We start from the raw sequence: 21,345 nt of genomic DNA on the forward strand, positions 1-21,345 counted from the left end.
TTTTACAAACAGACAGGACAACATGTACTGGAATATCTTTATGTAAAAAAGTTTTACATAATGTAATGTACAAGGGAGGTTACTTCTTACAGCTGACTGATACTTAAACTGGAGAACCAAGTCTCTTATGTTCCTCTTGTTCCTCAGAAAGCAATCTTATTTTTTCCTTCAGTTTTTCAATTTCTTCCTCTTGCTGTCTCACCTTCTGCTGTAGGTTACAAATAACCTGAAAGTGAAGGGCAGTTTTCATTTATATACACACATGGATAAAGCCTTGTTAATAAAAGCTGCGTGTATACAGGAGCGCAAACACGATGTGTTCTTTGGCACCACAGTTATTCTAGGTATTGGAAGTTACAGCATAATCCACAAACAAAAAAGCATGGCAAGGAAACTGAAAATCATAAAGAGATCCTGCAAAGCTGACAAAACTGTAAAAACAAACCAACCAACCAACCAACCCTCAATCTGTTTGTAAAGCAAGTGTCTGGTCTTACTTACTGTTATCTATACTTAATGGCCATTTACCTCCTTTTAGAGACCAGAAACAGTAATATAGTTGCCCAAATACAATAATCAGAAAAATAAAATCTCTCAATCACATAATCTACTTATTATTATTTTTAAAAAAAAAGGGAGGGTGGAAAGCAGCAGTGAGGGCATAATAGAGGCAAGGAAACTAAGGGGATCACTTCAAAGTAGTTCTCTATCTCATAAGAAGGGAGGTTATTGGCATAACTTACATGTTCTGTGGTATGAAACAGTTCACTTTCACGAAGCTGAGCAGCAGTTGGTCTTTGTGAAGATATCTTACTGGTTAGGAGTTTAATGTACTTGGCTTGAATAGGCCATTTTTTGTAGAAAGCATTAGGAATGTGGTCATTCCGTAAACGTGTGAGAACTTCTGTTCTTTCCATTTCTGTTCCAAATGGTTGGAAGAGTTCTAGCAGGATAACACCCATACTATACATGTCTGACTGGAAAAGGGGTGAAGGAAAAGTTCTGGGATAACTGATTCTTTAAATTTCTTTTAGATTTCTTTTTTCTCCTAAACATACAATATAATACAGACAATGACAAAGCTACTCACATTCAAATATCCATAGTTTCCTTAAGATGATCTTAGAAACATGAGCAATTTTTGCATTAGTAGCAAACTAGAAGGCAAAGTGGAAATCCACATTTCAGGGAAAAAAACATTAGAAGTACCAGTAGAAGTATTTACCAACTGTGATGTACTTACCTACTGAAAGACTTATGTTTCATTCCTATAATCTACCGTAAGTATGCCTTACAGAAACAAGTCATTGTTACATTTCAGTTTTACTTTCAGTCTTTCTTTTTAGAGGAATAGTGCTATTAACCTTAAGCATGTAACTTCTGAAAATTTACCTTTGAAGTTCCACAGACAGACATGGCATGTTACCCTAGACTATATCTGAATATCAGTGCCTAATCAGATAATATTTAATAGCATTTAAATGTGTTCATAGGAAAAAAAAAAAAATCCCTACCTTGAAATCATAGTGAGATCCCTGCAATTGTTCTGGTGAGGCATAGAGGCAAGTACCCACTCCTGAAGTATGCATCAGTCCTTCAAAAAGTCAATTTAGAGTTACTCAACTAGTGTTCCCATCTTACTTATAAACTAAATATTAATGTTTTTAATATCATAGAAACTTAAAACACTGAAACCTACTAAGCTTTTTTCTCTTACCGTTTATCCTTTTTGTCTCAAGCCAGCGGTCTGCATCATCCCGAAGAAGGTCTTTGCAGGCTAATCCAAAGTCTCCTATTTTGACATGATGATCTGATCCATATAGAAAGATATTTCTTGGCTGCAAGAGATAGTATAAATCTTAAATATCTCTATATAAAGATTACAAAATTTAGTTTAGCTGTTTCCAAATCTATACCATCCACTGTTTCAAATGGATAAGGCAATCAGTAATTACTTAACATTTTCATTAGTGAGATAAAAATAAATTCATAGACAATATCAAATTCTATGTTAGCAACACCTCTGGGCAAAAAGACCACATATGAAGGACCTAGGAAAAGGAGGAAAAGCACAATAGAAGCAGTATACAAATCAGTGGAAAGATAAACAAAGCACCTTTTTTTCCCTCCTCAGCAGGAAGTGGAAATTTGCACAACAGCAATGTCGAGAGAGACATCATGCAAGATAGGGCAGCTGTCCTGTTAGACCAACTGATAGAGCAGAAGGAAGGACTAAATAGTACTTGTGGCCTAGGCATAACGTAAAGCAAAATATACTTTTCTATATCACGAGCACAGCCACAACAAGTTCCTTGGCTCTAGGAAACTTATTATGAAAAAAGATCAAAGTGATGAAAGCACTGACTGAGGAAAAACTGAAATAGTTTTATCTATGTATTTTGGCTGTATGACCACTAAGAATGAGAAATATTAGCCTTATGTATCTAGAAAAAAGAAATACTCACTAGGTAGAATAAAAAGTAATATGAAATTACTATTTTTACTTAGTCTGTCTATCACCAAGTTGCTGAACTTAGGTACATCTGGATGAGAAGTGAAAGCTATATTTCTTAGTACAATTTTTTCTACTAAATACGAATTACAACTAGTAATAAAACAAAGGGAACGTAAGCTTCTATTTTCATTCTTAAGCTTTTGCTGGCTTTATAGTACTTTTTAAATGTTGCATTGAATAATGCAGTCATTTCAAAGCTATTCTAGAACCTGACACCCTACAACATCACAAAGAGTGACCCTGTTCCAAGAGGCCGATTCCAAATCTGCTATTTCTGATTATGTATTTTCATTACAAAAACTACAGTTCTCTTGCCTATGGGTAACATAACCAAGGGAGCCAGCAGACATGCCACTCCCTTCGTTTGCCCTCTGTTTTCCTGTGGGCAGAAGAACAATTCACACCTTGAACAGCTATATGAAGCAATAATGGAAGATGACAGTAGCACTATTAAAGTCTTACTCGCTGATTATCCTGTCAATGAACCACTGAGTGCTTGGAAGGACCCTTACATCACAGATCTGCTCTCCTTCCAGGTAACCACTTGATCAAGATTATCATTTATGTGATTAAGAATACTTCTGGATTAAGACATTTACTACATTTATTTAAAATGAAAAAATCATTAAGAATCATTAAATGGTTGCGATTTCTAAAAACGAGAGCCTGAAATCAAGCTCCTAAATCTTAGTAAAACATAAAAGAAGTCACTGAGCTTGCCAGCACAAATAAATATCACTTTGTGGAAAACCCAACATGGATCTCCAACCGATCAGTACAGAAGCCTTAAACATCTCATACTTCTTTGAAGAGGTCAATGGGCATATAGTCGAGAGCAATCCAGCTGAACCCATTTACTTGGATTTCAAAAAGATATTTGACAAGATCCTCTCTAAGCTCCTCAGTAAACAACTGCAGTGAGATGAGAGGGAAGGCCCCCACATGGATAAGTAACTGGTTTAAAGACACAAAAGAAAGGATAGGAATAAATGGTCACCTTTCACAGTGAAGGGTATCATCAACTGATTATGGTATGGATCTGTGCTGGGAACCATGCTGATCTACATATTTATACATGATTTAGAAAAGGCATAGTGAATAGCGAGATGATAAAGTTTGCTGACAGTACAGTATTACTCACAGCAGTAGAGATGAGGTCTGAATGCAAAGAACAGTAGAACTGCAAGCAGGCAGTTTAATAACAAAAGAAATCACTGCAAATAAACATGAAAACGCAGATGATCCATGAAGGAAAAAACAACCCCAATGTATAACAAATGTGTTGTTTCTGAATTGACTGTTACTGCTCAACAGCAGTAGATAGTTCTAAAAATGTGAACTTAATGCTCAGTACCGGTCCAAAAAGCATACTGAATGTTAGCAATCATTGCGGGGGGGGGGAGGGGGTAAAGCAGAAAACATCATCATGATACTATATGAATTCATGCACTGCCATCTTCAATACTGCATGCAGTTCTGAGCCTCCTATCTCAAGAAGAGTATGAGAGACCTGGAAAAAGGCACAGACATGGGTGACACAAACGCTCAAAATTTGGAAGAGCTTCTATTCAAGGAATCAGTATATAAAACATTTAACAAATTGTTAGGTTTGATAAGGATCTACTCAATCATACATGGAATGGAAAAGGTGAGCAGGGAACACTATTCACCGTCTCTTCCAAAAAATGAAATAGGTGACATCAAATTATTGCTGGCAACTCAAAAGTAACTCACTACATGCATCCTTACTCACTGCATAGTTAAACTGTGGAGATACTGCCACAGGCTGGCTGCTTAAAGTTCACTTGAGTTTAAAAAAATGACAAATTCTAGAAATATCCATAAATGGCTATTAAATGAGATGCTACATGCAGTTCAAGAAGTCTATTAGCCACAAATGGCTGAAGGGTGGCAAAATATTTTGGATCACTGCCTGCTCCTCATGATCTTACGTGCTTCCTGAAACCTTCAATATTGGCACCTATCTCAGATAGAATATTGCACCAGATCCTTACTCTGGCTTGATTTCCCATACAATTCGTGGAAGACACCAAATAGTTACACTTTATCAATCTTCCTTAATCCCATGCTGAATGAGAAAACTAGGAGCCTTTGCCTTAATATGACAACTATAAAAAAGAGCTGCAAAAATCACCTTCAAAAAACCCCCAGAAATTAGAAAAATGTACATCAGAAATACAATAACCAATACCTATAACTTGTTCCATTTTGTGCAGGATTATGCTAGCTCTCCAATTCACTTAGCTGCTAAGTACAGAAGAGAAAGGAGTTTGCAATGTTTGCTAGAATTGGGTGCTGATCCAAAAATAAGGTAGGGCCCACGAAGACGCTTACGCTGCATTCTATCGAGAATACATATACACGCATACTACCATTCAAAATGAATGTAATAAGCTCATTTGAGAATTAAGACTCTTTTCCTCAAGCTATAATGTAACCGAGTTAATACGGTGGAATCCCCTCTATTCACCATTTTGAATGTAAAGTTTAATTTTGTTTTATTCAATTAACATAAACAGAAACCACCAGCAGAAACAGTATCTGATAACGCAGCCACATAACACTAATCACTGTTGAATGCATTTCTTATGCTGCAAACTGCCTTGTCACAATAACAATAAAGAAGACATTCCCTAAGCTGAAAACAGAGTAAAAAGGGCAAGAATTAGTCCTAGCACTCGCTAAACTTTGCTGACTGGCAACGCAAACCTGGCTACAGATTTGTCCCGTAACCCACTATAATCCATACATGTAAAACCCCAACACAGCCAGGCTACGCCACAGCTGTGATGGACCTTCTGCCTGCCTTGTGTAGTTCTTAACACTCCTCCTGTGACCTTCACTCACCTGGAGCTGAACTGTGAAGTCTTATTTCTCACGCTATAAAACTGGGAAATAGAGGGTCTGCAGGCCGAACACCTTATGCACTCCTGCTGGGCACAGAGGGGCTGTGGTTAGCAAAAATAATTTAACAACCTCACTTTGGTTAGGTCATGGTAACTCATAAGATTTGTTCTAACAACTGAAGTTTTGGAACCTGCTACTACGTTACACCCTGCCAGTTCAGAAGGTTTAATCTAAGTAATCTTCAGCCTTTAAAATATGCCCCTGGAATATTTACTACATATAAGACACTTTGTTTACCTAATAAAAAGAAATTAACTTAAAACAATGCTTTATATTACAGAAATAACAGAGGCTATACAGCACTTCATCTTCTCCTACTGAATTTGCCTAGGACTTACACAGTTGGGACATCCATCTTGGGCAAACTCCAGATAAATCAACCAACTTTAAAACATAATACAGAAGAGTGTCTCTGTCCCTTGCACAAGGTAAAACATCAGATAAATCCTGAAACGAGTAATCACAAAAATGACAGTCTTCTACGTTTAGGCCAACAGTCTGAAGGCTTTCAAGCTATATCCATTCTTATAAAGCACGGGGCCAACATAGACGACATAGACAAGTTTGGCAGGACGGCTCTTCACATAGCTGCAGAGTCACTAGACGAATACGTAACAGCAACTCTAATCGCCTATGGAGCAAACATTAATTTTGCCAATCCAAACTGTGGAAGAACCGCCCTTCATCTTGCAGTGTGCACAGCATCATTTAAAGCAAGCAGAATTCTAGGTATCAACACAGATTGCATCTATTTACTATTAAACAACGGAGCCAAAGTAAATACTCAAGATCATGAAGGACGAACAGCTATTCATGACGCTTGCTCAGGTGGCAGAAAGGAAATAGTTGATCTTCTATTAGAGTATAAAGCAGACATGAACAGTTTAACAAGAGATGGACAGTCTCCGCTCTTTTCATTTCTTCAGCGCAGATCAAATTTAAAACATACGGCACTGTTGAACAAGTTGCTAGGACTTTCATACCCATTGAGGTTAAGAGACAATCAAGGACATCTACCTCCTGGACTTCTGTTCCCAGAATTTCAAACGCTGAAAGATGTTCTTATAAGTTTATCAAAGAAACTACTGTCTCTGCAGGACATCTGCATCCTCACTGTTAGAAGAATATATGGTGAAAAGAACAAGCGCTGGCTCAAAAACAAGCTTCCAGTAATTGTATGGAATTCTTTATTCAACTACCAAGACTTCTCAAAACTTTGGAAAATAAAGCCATGACGACACTATAAGCAGGAAAGTAAACTAAAAAAAATGTTGACCCTGAAACAGTCTGTGCAAAAATTAAAATTAATCCAGAATGCACACTAATGTTGTGTCTTTTGAAGTAATTCCAAAACTTCATACGTGGAGTTTTAACAATGAAGATGATTTTTTTTATACCAATTTCCTCATATAGCTATCATATCAGATGCAGAGAACCTTTGTAGAAAGTAGAGTAGGGAAATACACATTCAATCCCTTGCTATTTGAGTTTATCAGTTGAATTAGGGAAAGAAAAAGCAAGATATATTCTACTCATGATTATCATTCCAGCCAGCAGTAAGTCAGATTAGAGTATTTAAAAAACTATACAGGAACACATAAAGGCATCCCATTCTAATCCATTCCAGATGTCTTTTTCTAAGTTTGCGCTTCATTACCTTTTATAGGAACAAAACCAAACTTTTCATTCTTTCACTAAAACACACCTACAATTTCAGTTCCTTAGAGAAGCAGCAACCATTTTGAAAGAGAGCAACTATTTGCAGCTGGGGGGGGGGGAGGTAAAAAACACAATTTCAACATATTTTCAAAAGCTAACTGATTTGCTGATTGAAGCATATTCAGGGGGCTCTTTACGATTATTTTTACAATTATTAAAAAAAAAAATCCGTTTATCCCTGTTTGGGACAAAAAAATGGCTTGACAATGGAGGAGACATTGTCAGAGCTTAATCAGAATTTACATTTAATTCAATGTAACTGAATAATTTATTTATAGCAAGGTTAAGTATGGTACTCGCACAGAGGAGAGAGCATATTTTTCGCACATAACGTAGCTAAATTCTTAAGTGCACAGGTTATCTCAAACTTAACTATGAAGTTGCTTTCATTCTCCCATAATTCAAGTTATCTTTGATCTGTTTAACCTCAAGTGATAATTTGATGAACTTACTTTAATGTCTCGATGCATCACTCCCATGCTGTGGATATAGTATACTCCTTCTAACAACTCTTGAAAAATTTTCATGGTCCAGCTGACATCCACCAGATGGTACGGACCTTAAAACAATTTGAAATCTAAATTATTTCAGCTGATTTTGCTGAGTTACTTTATATGTTTATGGTGGTATGTCTTGTTGGATTCAGTTTATTTATGGACTGGAAAGAGGGTTTTTTTAACAGAATGAGAATAGTTCAAAAACTGGAATCTCCCATGGTTCTCCTAAGAGTATTTTGAAACAGCAAAGAGTCACTAAGCAAAAAAACTCAAAAGAGGACAGTTATGGGACCTGAACACACATCTGCCTCAAAGATTTCTTCAACCCCCTGTCAAGATAGTTACTTGATTATGACTTCTAACAACCACAGGCTCTAAAATAACTACCCTCACTACCTCTACGTTTGGCTCTCTTGAATCCTGCTAGGCGTCAATGATAACTGACAGTAGTGGTTTCCATAAACTAATCACATATTTTGTAAAATTGTACCATTTCTGTCAGACTGAGAGAGCCTGTGAATTTGATTAAAAATGAATAAATAAAAACTATTCCCATCACTCTCACAGGGGATCCAGAGCGATATGTAAAAACTAAAAGCAAGAAAACATCAGGTTACTTTTTGTCTTATAAAATAAATCCAAGTGTTTAAAAATCATGAAAAAAATATGACTAAATCTCTTGCACGCTGTAAAACACTGATGGACTCTTATTACCATGTGTGTCTGAGCACGGTGTCAGAGAGGACTAACATCTGATTACTATTCACCGTACACCTCCAGGTCTACTTCCACCTCCCTCCTTTCTTACCAAAATAATCTCAACCTTTGCTGCTGTTTCTCATTCAAAAATCTGTTTTCCACTTAGTCTCCTTCTACTGTCTTTTTCCAACTCTTCACTTCTATGTAGGTGTTGAATTAGATGGGAAAATGCAATTCCAGACTAATTTGCATGATGACATGCTTTCTGTATTAATTTGCACCCCCCTCCTTTTTGGATCCAAATCCTTCTACTGTTGTGCTACCCTCTGAAATTCCCAAATCTTCTCTAGCTCTCCTAATTCACCTGCAAACTTACCATTTCCTTGTTTTTACCATTTCACAAACCATTCTATTAAACTATGCTACTTTTCACTCTAAAGACCCAGACCTATCATAGTCCGTTGCCATTCTGAACACTCACCTTTTGGTACCTACTTGGACCTGGGAGTCCTGGTGGACAACAAGTTAAGCATGAGCCAGCAGTGTGCCCTGGTGGCCAAGAAGGCCAACGGTCTCCTGGGCTGCAATAGGAAGAGCGTTGCCAGCAGGTCAAGGGAGGTGATCCTGCCCCTCTACTCAGCCCTGGGGAGGCCTCACCTGGAGTACTGTGTCCAGTTGTGGGCTCCCCAGTACAAGAGAGACATGGCGCTCCTGGAGCGAGACCAGCGAAGGGCAACCAAGATGATGAAGGGACTGGAGCACCTCTCCTACGAGGAAAGGCTGAGAGAGCTGGGACTGCTCAGCCTGGAGAAGAGAAGGCTCAGGGCGGGGGGGGAGGGGTGTCTGATCAATGTATATAAGTATCTGAAGGGAGGGTGTCAAGAGGATGGGGCCAGGCTCTTCTCCGTGGTGCCCAGTGACCAGACAAGAGGCAACGGGCAGAAACTGACACGCATGAAGTTTTCGTCTGAACACGAGTTAAAACTTCTTCACTGTGAGGGTGACTGAGCACTGGAACAGGTTGCCCAGAGAGGTCGTGGAGTCTCCTTCTCTGGAGATATTCAAAAGCCATCTGGACACAATCCTGGCTAATGCGCTCTAGGTGACCATGCTTGAGCAGGGGGGTTGGACTAGATGATCTCCAGAGGCCCCTTCCAACCTCAACCATTCTGTGATTCTGTTTCTTAATGTCTAATATAGTATTTACGTTTCCTCTCATGATGCCTACGGAAAGTATTCGAAAATGGCGTTTTATAACCCTAGTGATTCCTTCAGTCCCTGACCAGGCACATCATCTCTTAAGTTTATAAAAACTAAAAAGACTAGGAGTACAGGAGAGATGAGTGGAAGCCGTCTGATAGGGGAAAACCAGTTTAGCTGGTAAATCTCATTCCATGACTGAACACAACAGTTTCATCCTAATATGACTGAATATTAAAGACATACTTTTGTGTTACAGTTTACGCCTTACAATCTGTTAAGCATACACATTTTTGTTCAAGCACCATAGAGAAAAGAATATCTCTCTAACACTTTAATAGACCTGTTCTTCCAGATGTCAACGATTACTGAAGATGGCTTGGTATCTCAAGACCTAAGAACTCCTCCAGCCTCTCAAACAAAGTAAAGCTTAGATCCTGCAGACCAATGCGAATAAGCCCGGGTAGTGGTTTTGATTCTTAGGAACAAACTTGAAAGCTTTAAAGTATGTTATAGCCTCTCCGGAAGAAAGGACGTGTTTATATTTTCCACAACAGATAAATTAGCTTGTGCTGATCTCTATTTTGCAGCAGCTAGACTACTACCAAAGCAAAATCTCAAATGTATAAACAGCTTACTGAGAAAAAGTAGATCTCAATTAAAATTCTACTCCAAATAAGTCATATCACCCAGGCACAGATCCCTTCAGGTAACACCGATGCCTCAGGCATATATTTGTTCTTTTTTGGAGAGTTGTCTAAAATGCATGAACCTAAATCTCTTTTACCAACACCTGTTACATAAAGATCCCATACTCTTCACTCTAGCAGCTATTTCATTAACTGAAAGAAGAATATAATTATCAAGATCCATATTATAAACTGCTGCAGCAAAAACATAAAATCAGGTAAGTGGACTTACAATTAGGAAAAAAAAGTGTTTGCTTCATATTGAATTAGTAAATCTTAAAAATAGTGATGAATCTTACTGTAAGTTTCCCCTGTTCTCTCGCCGCATCTCTTATTACGGTCAACAATCCAGTCCCACAAGGAGATTTCACACAGCTGCATTTGAATATAAAGCATCAAACGATACTCCACCTAACAGAAAAATATTGGTCCATGATTTTGCCACTGTAATATAAGCAGTATTTCCTTATGCATTTTCTGTAAAGCTAATAAAAACAAAATTTAGTTTTTAAACGAAAAATCAGGTACCGAACGGACAGTAAATACAGTATTACTAATCTACTGCATTTAAGAAGCAGGTGCAACACTACGTTGTTTCAGCTTTCGGCTTTTTCCTCAAATGTTAACAATTGTTTATAAAGCTTATGATAAAAGTTAACGAAACAAGATTTTTTTTAAGATTCAAATGAGAGCTAAAGACTATTTTTGTTCTTTTTTTCCAGACACACTGAACAGAGATGCATTCTGACTTACAAAAACAAGGTAAATTAATATAAAATACTAAAAAATTTCAACCTCTTGACATGCATTTTATGATTTATTAGCATGATTATGTGACTTTGTTTATGATAATGTATTGGTTCATTTGATAATCAGACAACTGCAGCGAACATCTTTGAAATCTGGGATTTCTGCAAGAGGGAACTCCAAATGATAGCAAAAGCTTGAAACGTTCCAGAGCTGGCTATGTTATACAAAATAATTCAGTAGTATAAATACCAACAAAGTCCTAGAAGCATAAGCAGAGTGGTGATTCCCTGGCCCGTTCCTGCTTCCCTCTCTTTTAGAAGTAACACCAACTGAGAGAAGTTTAATCTTACGCTCTATAGGCAGCACGTTACATACCTAGATGCTTTAATAATATCTGGGTTAGCCATCATTACTGAATGTGGAAGATTTTCAAGTTCAATGATATTTTATGCAAGCGTGCACGGTATTTTTTATTCATACAGGGACCTTGAAAGAACGCAAGATGACAAATACACAGAGACCTTTCTTGTATGATGAATTTTGGCAGGTCCTCTGGTCAGCTTCCCTGCAATAGTCATATCCACTTAAAGCAAGATTTTTCTATATTTTTGGCTCTAATCCCAGTCATTTCATTTATAAAATTTATTATTATAAATCATTCCTATGTCTACCTAACTCTACTTTGCAAACATCATCAGATAAGACAGCAGTAAATATATTTAAAGAGAACTCCATTTACCTCAAACTCTCCACATAAAGCTACATCCTTCTGAGATTTTTCTTCAGTGCAGGACTTGCTCTCAGAGCTACTATCTTTATCCAGACCAGAATGAGGTCCACACGAGGAATGATCTTTAAAATCATGTGATCTACTTTCAACATTACTTGTAGAGTCTTCTTGTAATTCATATTTATTTGGTTTTGAATATTCTTTACCATTGCTGTTAGTAAAATCATTCCTTACATCCATACTCTGCACTGATTCATTATCCAGATTTTTAAGACGGGTACTTTCATGGGACTTCTTTTCTTGTGAGGTAAGGTCAGCAAAGATAATTGAACTATCACTTTCCACACTCTGAATGTGACAGTGATCACTGAAAAGAATAAAGTAAGGGACAGAAATCAAAATACGTACAGTTTTATACCATCTATTTGTGATATGGGGTTCTCAAAACTTCTTTTATTTTTTTTCCTGCAAAATGCATTCCAGAGAAAAAGTTCAGCTGCTTCCCCATATAAAACTTAATGATTACATAATCAGCAGCATAGGCTTCAGCCTTTCTAACAACTTTGCCCAGCACAGATTTTTGACAGTTGACACAGACAGCTCACAGACACGTAACAAGCCTAGGTCGCAGTATTCACTGAGCAGAAGTATGATGCATCTCGTCTTCCTTCCAGTTAGTAAACCTATAATGTTCCCCCTTGGACTCAATCGCCTTACTAAAATAGCTAATCTATATTTTTCTGAGATACAGAGAGCCCTCATCTTTCTAGTAAGAAACTCCATCTAAAAAAAACTCTAGAGCTGTTAACAACTGTTGGTGAATAGCATCAAACTTTTGAAGTAAGCTTGAAGCCCAGCACTACAGTCAGGCACCCAGAAATCCAAAGATCTAAACAAGATAGAAGTATCAGACAATATTCCTCAGCTCGTGTAACCGAAAGGAAAAACAATGGTAAGGATAATTAACACTTACGTGGTTATAATTTGGAAGTAAACAGCAGTTTTGTAAATACATGCTGAATTCTGTAATCTTTTACTGTTATTCAAAAACAAGTCTCATGTTAAGGTCAAATAAACGTTGTCATTGAAGTTTGTAATACTTACTTGCCACTCTCTTGTTCCAAAGATAACGACTGCAAGTTCACTATTGCTTTATCTATTGGATGAAAAGATAAACATGGTGTTTCACAAAACAAAGCAGGCACGCGTTTACTACCAATGAACATTTAAGCTATAGCATCTTACTAACTTACAATTTCAGTATCTGTAAATATCTGTCTCGATTTTTGAAGCTGCACAAGGCATTTCTTATTCTACTAAGCAACTCTGCCTAGTTTGTTTTTCATTTCTTTTTCCATGAAATAAGAAAATACATGTTGTGAAGAGATCACTGAAAGGATTGTCCTGGGCTCTTTTATACATTTATCCAGACTTCACTTTTAAGAAGTTAGCCATTTCAAAATCAGGGCTTATAACGTACATAACAATACACAGGGTTAAAGTAGTAGCTACATAAGGCACGACCCTTGGTGTCAACCTGCCACTGTTTCGGAAGTACCTGATATTTTGCAAGTAATTTTCATTAAAACTGTGCATTTATGTGAAAAAGACAGCAGCGTGGTTTAGCACACATACAAGTTTCAGAAGCAAAGATAAAATAACCCATTTTGTAACCTAAAGGAAACCATAAGTACCACAAGACCGAACCATATTTCTAGTTAGGTACCTGCATTATCAGTACTAAATGCTTGTGAATTACTTCTAGAACTAAACAGTTATATCCTTCAACATTCTCAGTATCAGAGTAAAAGCCTTGTCTATTTTACTATATTACCAACTTCCTATGCATTTCCTTTTGTGCTCAGAGCAGACTGAGGGAGTCAAGTGAATGACGTGGGAAGCAATGAAGCCATATACAGGATAAGCAAACCTCCCACTAAGAGGGGATAAAAGATTTAGTTACTAAAGACTTCCATAAGAGGACAGGAAAGAAAGGGACCAACAGATTAGGATTAGAAAGGGACCAAAGGACAGTGTGGGAAGGGCTGAGAAAAAGAGAAACTGGAGAGAGAAAAGCGGGCAGGAAAGAAGATGCACAATGAAGATAAAAACAGATGAATTCCAAATTCTGAACAGTTACAGGCAGTAGCTGATATCCCCCCTCCCACCCTCACCCCCAAAAAAGAGATTGCTCTATCACTGCAGAACTATAAAACTAAATTCATCAGTATTTTAAAAACTCTCTTGTGGAAAACACAACAGGAAGGGGTTTTTTTTGCCATTAAATTATTTGCAGGTTCTTTCAGTTTTTCTACACTGCTTTCTAAAATGTTCCGAGATAAATAAGAGGAGGAGCATAGCGGGAGGTCTATCCTAGCTCCGTCACAGCTTTGAAATTTCAAAACACGTTGGCAAACGCGTGGATTTTTTTTCTCTACTATTCGTTATACAGCACTTTCCTCCCATACATCTGAAGTAGTTTGTTCCTCGGTATTCATTCTTCTCCTAGTCAACTCACTACCACCTGCATTAAAGTTTTTCATTGAATTCCACTGAATTTCACACAATTTTGAAATCCTCTTCAAATATTAGCAAAAGTGAAGCTCACACTTTCACACTTCCACATTCATCACTACTAGAGACTGAGGTGCACAAAGGAACATCAAGACCTGGTGTTCATTTCTAGTTTGTTTTTTGTTTGTATATTTTAAGGAGGAAAAACAGTTACTTTATCAAAGAAGTTAATATTCTCCTGCAAATTAACAGTATAGCTATTATAAGCCACATGCAAGAATTATACAATATGCTGTACTTCCCTTTTGGACATACTAACTGAATATGTTCCATCCAAGCAGTGTGATAGCCTACAATATTAGGATGCTGCAGCCCAGCCAGCACTTTAACTTCTCGTAGTACCTAAAAAAACGACCAAGAAGAAAGAACATGATCGTCCTTTATTTTGAGTGCTTGGTAAACCCAAGAGCTAACAAAATACAGTAGTTTCCTAGAGAGAAAGAACAGATACAATCACTAGAACAAAGGAAGAAATTTGGAAGCTTTAAGACAAATCATGATTTTATAGCTGCAGAGATGATCAAATTCAAGCTAATGATATGCTTTTTTTTAAATGGACTTAGTAATTGAGAGATATTTCTTTTCTACTAGATACAGTTAGGATTAAATATTTAGAAACTCAGAATACACTTTATGGAAAACAATTGTTGCATGTAATATTTTGGGAAACGTTAACTGTATTACTAAATACAGCACACAGTTACAGCACACAGGGAGTTAGAAAGAGATGATTGACAGGAAAAATAATACCTTCATGCAGTCTCTTCTTGTAGCCTTCTTAATGTTAATTCTTTTAATAGCATAGGACTGACCATCTAATTTGTTTCTCACCTGAACACAATCGTAAAAGGACAAAATTAGAATTTAATGCATTTAAATTAATGTGTTATTAAATCCTCTAGAATCAACTATTTTCTAAAAATTAAATTCTGCGCTCTGTTCAGGTAACCTTTCACCCACATCAGAGAGGGAATCTGGGATTAGACCCTAGCTATCTAAGAGATGGACACTCTGCTTTATTTCAGGAGTGTAACACCTAATCCAATCTCCAGGAAATACAAAACTCTACACCTATCTTTCCACCAATAAAAAAAAAAAAATGCTGTCCATATTGATTTCCAGCTCTAATTCAGAGATCAGTCCAAATATCCTGACTAGCAATAGGTTGACAAATTCAACATCACACCCAAATGTTCTAGAACATCAGCAAACAACCAAATATATGCGTTATGATTCAAAACTGAGTAATCTTACATATTCTAACAGTTTAGAGATATGAAATATATACTCACTATAATAACATTGTTGACTGAAAAAGGAAAGAGCTTCCTTCTTCTGAAAAGAAAGTCCTAATAATCACCCACACACTCATCTAATGCTAGCAAGTCCTTGTAACTGCTTAATCAGGTTCTCAAAAAAATCTTTGAGACAACAACCGCCATTTACATATGGCGCTTACCATATGGGGAACCTTAAGTTGTCCCTATACTACAAGTATTTAGTACAATTCATCATTGCGTTAGACAGCTTACATTCAAATTAACGCTGCTTTCTTTTTAAGCAGCCACAACCAGAACGTGGGGGTGCGGCACTAACCAGTTTCTGTCACTATTTTAAGTCAATATATCAGAATATTTCATATGAGAACTAAGAGTTGAAATTCACTGTCTAAGGGTCAAATTACACACAAGCAAAATATGCTATATTTCCTGCTACTTTAAACAGAAAACAGAAACCATCATCAAGCATCTTTTGAAGCAAAACCCCAAAATCCCTTAGATGTACAGCTTTGCAACTATTCTATTGGATAATGCATATTTTAATTTTTCTATTAGGAAAAAAACAGTCAAATCAATAATCCTAAAGTTAAAGAAACACTAGTTACTAACAGATTAGTTATAAATGGAGGGTAAAGAATACCTTGTATACTTTACCATATCCTCCTTTTCCTAGCCTTGCAATCTCATCAAATTCATTCAAGTATCGTGAAGTCTGTGATTCAAAGAGAACTTCTTTTCCCCTAATCAAAAAAGTTAGGCTACATTAAGCCAAATTACAACTTTAAGTAAGGTACTGTATAAGCTACAAGCATAGACAACTTAGAAGTATTTACACTATGAAAAAAAGAAAAATATTTTGACAGTGTTACAGTGAATACCAGCAGACTCAACAACAGCATGCACATGGGCAGTTACTGCGAGAGTAATTTAGGTGCTACAAATCCATGCCCCAGGTTAATCTACATGTTAAAACGATTTCTTTAAGTCTATGCCTGGTCTTGTATGGTCCCACTAACCATGAGATTTGTATTCAAGAAGGAGTTTTCCCTAGGTCACACTGACAGAGTTCAGAGAAATTTTCACTTCTGTTCTACGTTTCATACATAAAATATGAAATGCAGTCTTCGTTAAATTCACAGTGGATAGAACTGATTATTTATGGAGCACAGAACTTCAGAGAGGGAGTTATCTTTAATACCTACTAAACACTTCCGATACATACCCGATTGCATGAGAATCTCCATCATCAAGCTCCTATGAAACAACAAAATCCAACATAAAAACATGGCACGCAGAGTAATAGGTCTTCCACGCCATAACTATGAGCAGTAGCACAAACAGCTTAATCAAAACAATCAGAACAGAAACTACAGCTATGTTCTTAGAAGCAAATGAGGTTACAGATTCACTCTGCACAGAGCGCCAAATTAAAGTATTATTATCCCACCAGTAATCTGCTAACATCTCTCTACTGGAGAGATTATTGCCCTTTAGAGTCCTGTCAGTGAAAAGATATGAGGGCACTAAAATGTGCTTAAGACAAAATTAACTAGCTTAGCTCCAACAGCTGATGAGCAAACTGGTCTGATTCAGCCTGAAGCACATTAAGCAGTGCACAAATTATGCCCTTCACTAATATAAATACGAGGATGTTAACATAATCAACTGGAACAGTTAGAGTTGGAAAGGGATGCGTGTCCACTGTCTCAAGAACTGCCGCAATACTTAAAACATTTTGCCTGTGTTTTAAAATATACACATACATAATTTAATAAGGAATAAAATACTGCTGGTTTCAAAGGCTTTGGTTTGCACCCTTCAGTCCAGAACCTTCCCTCACACCAGCCCCGAGAGCCAAGTTAGAATTGAAGCACCATTTGGTATAGTTATTGAAATACTCAATCCAATATTACAAGAATTCCAAAGCAAAAGCTGCTTTGGACACACTGATGTGTTAATTCCTTAACACAAAACTTGCCAAAGAAATTTAAAGCTTACCCCATTAAGTATTTGTCGATTAGCTGCTTTCATTAGTTCAGTAATGGCTCTATTATGCTGCAATCTTACAGTACTAAATTCATCACAGAAAGCAAAAGGAGAGAGGAACCCTGTTCTTGTGAAAGCCTGACGAAGTACTGTACAAAGGAATAGAAAAAGGTCACTTTAAAGAAAGTCTGCCAGTAAGACCGTGCAAACAAGTCTTCTTTTTAAATGAGAAAACTTTATTTGAAAGCATGTCTGGAAAACTGCATGTTCAGTCACTTCTACTCCAATGCCTTTTCCCACACTTCTTGCAATCAAAACTAATTAAATCCAAACTAGAGCTACTCTTGTGCTTGGCAATCTCCTTTACTTTTGCATAATATAGTTATTTGCTACCCCCTTCATCGTCAAAACTGCATCTCCTCTTCTTCTTACCTTGGCAGATAAATTATACAGATATCTACCCATTCACTTACTTGTTTCCCTTGAACTAATTTTACTCAGTGAAAAGATAAATTCAAAGCATGCTCACAATTATGAGGACACATGCTTCTAGTAAAAAGCAGTAGTGTCTTTTAAATTCTGCTAATTCACATATGAGCTCACATTCATGCACACCATAAAGAATAAAGTCAGCTTTTTTTTTTTTTCCCTCAAAGCAGCACATCATTCTCAGCTTGAGAAAAACAAACCTATGGCTAATAGAAAAATAACAAATACTGAAGACAGGTGAAATTGTGAAGAAGCTATAAAAACGTACTTAAAAGCTAAGGTCTTAAAACAGACTTGTAAGGATTGTTGCAGATGTTTCCTTAGAACCAGTATTTCAAAACCAGTCTATTACTTTATTCTTCAGTAAACACAAAATTTATTGAAAATAAACTTATAAGAAATCAGTGGTTTTTGCTATACAAGACTTATGGACACAATTATGTACACCAGAAGAGCGGGGGAAAAAAACCCACGCCACCATGAACATGCTAGCCCAAACTACAAAACTGATAGGGTTACAATCAATATAATCAAGCAATATAGTGTTTTTTTTTATTATTATTATTAATGTGGTTAATTCTGCTTAGGAAACTGCTTGAAGCTATGCCAACAGAGGAACAACATCCTCTACAGAAGTAAACTGGGCAGCCAAGCAGCTGCACAGCGCAGAAGGTGCCCGAGCTGGACCCAGACCCATCACTATGTGGAGCACTAGGGTGAACACGCCTTGCCAAGGCCCTTGGGCCAGTCTAGGCTAACCTGCTAGGTAATTTAGTTCAGTTCTTTTTAAATTTTATTTCTAAGTATTCTTTTTTTTTCTCTCCAATTCCTTTCTTCCTCCTCCCTCCTTCCTCTCAATTCTTTTTTTTTTTTTAATTATTATTTCACTTTTTGGACATTTAATATATAGATACAGGGCATCAACATAGGTCAGTCTATACCTTTATAGAGCACCTAGATATAGGGTATCAGTATAGGCCAAGTTTACTTAACTTATAGGGTTAAAAATGAAGTTTTCTTTGTCTAATATTATTTATTTAACATATCATAATGTAAGTAGGTATAGAGATATCTGTGTAGTGTTTCTACATGGTAAAAATCTAGTATCCTGTACAATTTAAAATTTTTTCTGCTCCCTTCTAATTCCTTTTTTTTTTTTAATTTGATTATTTTACTTTTTGACAGAAAGTAGATAGATATAGGATATCAGTATAAGTCAGCCTATACCTTTACAGAATTAAATTTTTTTTTTTTCTTAAGTATTATTTAACATACCAAAGTAGGTAATTGTAGGGATATTAGTATAGTGCTTCTATACGGTAAATATCCAGTGCTCTTTCCTCCAGTCCTTTTTTTTTTTTTTTTAAATACTTTTCCTTAATCTATGATAAAGTAGGTAAGTGTCAGTATATCAGCATAGGTCAACCTTACCTTTCTAGCATAAACTTTCATTTATAGGGTAAAAATCCAACTCCCCCAATCCAATTTTTTCTTTTTAATATTTTACTTCTCTTGACCCATCATGAAGTAGACAGGTATAAGGATAGGGATATAGCTTGTCTTGTACCTTTCCAGGTGTAGACCAACTTAGGCCTTTATAGGGTGACTTACACTTACATTATCATTTGTACACTTACGTTATCACTTATAGAGATATAGTAAGACTCAAGGCAGAACAGCTACGTGAGATTTGCTCAAGAAGGAAGAGATGACAGTTGTCTGCACTGCTCTGACTGGACACTACACAGGGTTTCACTTGTAAGTACGAATAATATATTAGATCTGATTTTATTTTCTAGAATTCTATATACCAAGAAAGAAAGAAAAAAAAGATAATGCAAATGCATTATGTATATACTTAATCAAATAAAATACCTAAAATAAGTCAATACCCCAAAGACAGACTTCCAAATAAATACCTCACACCTAAGAAAGCAGGCTCACAGCGTTATATCAAAAGATTTTCCTGGAAATAAAGGACTTTCAAAAGTATCTACTCTGACAGTCACAGAACATACTTTTGAAAGATGTATTGAAAATTATGCCACAACTATTTCTTGAAAACACTTTTATTAGATTCCTCTCTTCCATCTGTGTTTTTAGGTCGGATTTAACGTATCCGCCTAGCGTCGTCTTTTACTCAAGTTAACCTTTTACCCTTCCTGTGATAGATCTGCCATGACTTAGCTGGAACAGAACTGCCTGCTCCTGGTAGCTACAACGCCATTCAGTTACTCTTTTGCAAAGTAACACAGGTCCTCATTCCCACTCAAGCCGATTGAGGGTATGCACCCTCGTCTTAGAATTACTCTCGTCCCCGCAGGGTGAACCCTGCAACTTTTTTATGCCATTGCACGGCAGCTCTGCACAGACGGCTCACGAGGGCATACAGGACAAGGAGGTGGTTCAAGAGGCAGGAAAGCGCTGCTCTTACTGACTTCGGAACAAGCAGCGCGAGTGCACGGGGTTGTGGGTGTACATGTGGCAGAGGTGCTCCAGCAGCGACACCAGCAGCAGCTGGTTTTGAATGGTGGAGGTGAAATTCAGGAACTTTTGCGAGCCGTTGGCCACTCGCAGCTCCGCGGGCACGTCCGATTCTGGAAAAGACAAGTCGAGAGCGAGCGACCTCGCACCCGCTCGCGCACCGGTTTACCAAGAGATCGCCAACAGCCTCTAAAACCCACCCGCCTTCTCCACAGCTTTAACGCCACCCCGGCATCCGCCACGCGAGCAGCTACGGCAAGACGAGCTTCAGACGTTAGCCGGTCCCCAATTACAGCTGATTTACATAAGCGCGTATGAAAAAGCACGAAGCCAGAGGCCAAGACCACGCCGGGGGGGTGAAGGGAAGGTTTACCTCAGGAAGCGCCCGCCGCGGCGAAAGGCGGGCGGAGGCGGACTGACCCTCCTTCCCCCGCAGGGAGCCGGCCGCTCCCCGCGCCAAAGAGCGCGGCCTCCCCGCTCCCTCCCTCCCCGCTGGGCTCCCGCAGCGGCCAGCGGGCCCCGCTTACCGTCGAAGCGCGGCTCCGGGCCCTCCTCAGGGAACTCGATGGCGGGCGGCGAGGCGCGGCGCGGCGCGGCCGCCGGCGGCGGCGCCCAGGGCTCCCGCGCGGCGCGGCCCCCGCCCCGCCACATGGCCGGCGCTGGGCTGGCGGCCTTGCCCGCGGCTGAGCCAGCGCGTTACGGCCGCTCCTTGAGCGCGGAGTAATAAAGCGTTAACTGGGGGAGGGGGAAGAGGCTGAAGGGGCGGCGGGCGGGAAAGGCTCCTGCCGCCGAGAGGGCTCGTGGT

The 21,345-nt window shown here is 38.1% G+C and overlaps 1 protein-coding gene across 2 annotated transcripts; it reads right to left on the bottom strand.

Moving 5' to 3' along the window:
- Positions 1–25: 25 nt before the first annotated feature.
- On the bottom strand, positions 26–21,319 carry EIF2AK1 (eukaryotic translation initiation factor 2 alpha kinase 1). 2 transcript variants are annotated; one of them, XM_068908547.1, is made up of 15 exons: positions 21,068–21,316; positions 20,495–20,653; positions 17,580–17,716; positions 16,804–16,835; positions 16,222–16,321; positions 15,052–15,132; positions 14,544–14,643; positions 12,832–12,883; positions 11,737–12,094; positions 10,547–10,658; positions 7,615–7,721; positions 1,718–1,838; positions 1,515–1,594; positions 744–977; positions 26–226 (listed from the first exon to the last, which is right to left on the bottom strand). In XM_068908547.1, exons 1-15 carry the CDS (start codon positions 21,189–21,191, stop codon positions 104–106), a joined length of 1,920 nt encoding a protein of 639 aa, XP_068764648.1. In that variant the 5' UTR covers positions 21,192–21,316; the 3' UTR covers positions 26–103. The 2 variants fall into 2 exon arrangements, with proteins under 2 accessions (XP_068764648.1, XP_068764649.1); XM_068908548.1 differs by lacking the exons at positions 26–226; positions 744–977 and adding an exon at positions 990–1,157 and having other exon boundaries at positions 21,068–21,319.
- Positions 21,320–21,345: the final 26 nt, after the last annotated feature.

This window comes from Struthio camelus, chromosome 15, assembly GCF_040807025.1.
Source record: "Struthio camelus isolate bStrCam1 chromosome 15, bStrCam1.hap1, whole genome shotgun sequence".
Classification (NCBI taxonomy): Eukaryota; Metazoa; Chordata; class Aves; order Struthioniformes; family Struthionidae; genus Struthio; species Struthio camelus.

Excerpts from the sequence above, each read along its gene's own strand:
- EIF2AK1 (XM_068908547.1), bottom strand. The coding sequence starts at position 21,191 with ATGTGGCGGGGCGGGGGCCGCGCCGCGCGGGAGCCCTGGGCGCCGCCG. Across the intron at positions 17,717-20,494 it reads CTCGCGCTGCTTGTTCCGAA|TACTTCGTCAGGCTTTCACA; the intron begins GTCAGTAAGAGC and ends TCCTTTGTACAG. Across the intron at positions 16,322-16,803 it reads GGAGATTCTCATGCAATCGG|GGGAAAAGAAGTTCTCTTTG; the intron begins GTATGTATCGGA and ends TTTTTTGATTAG.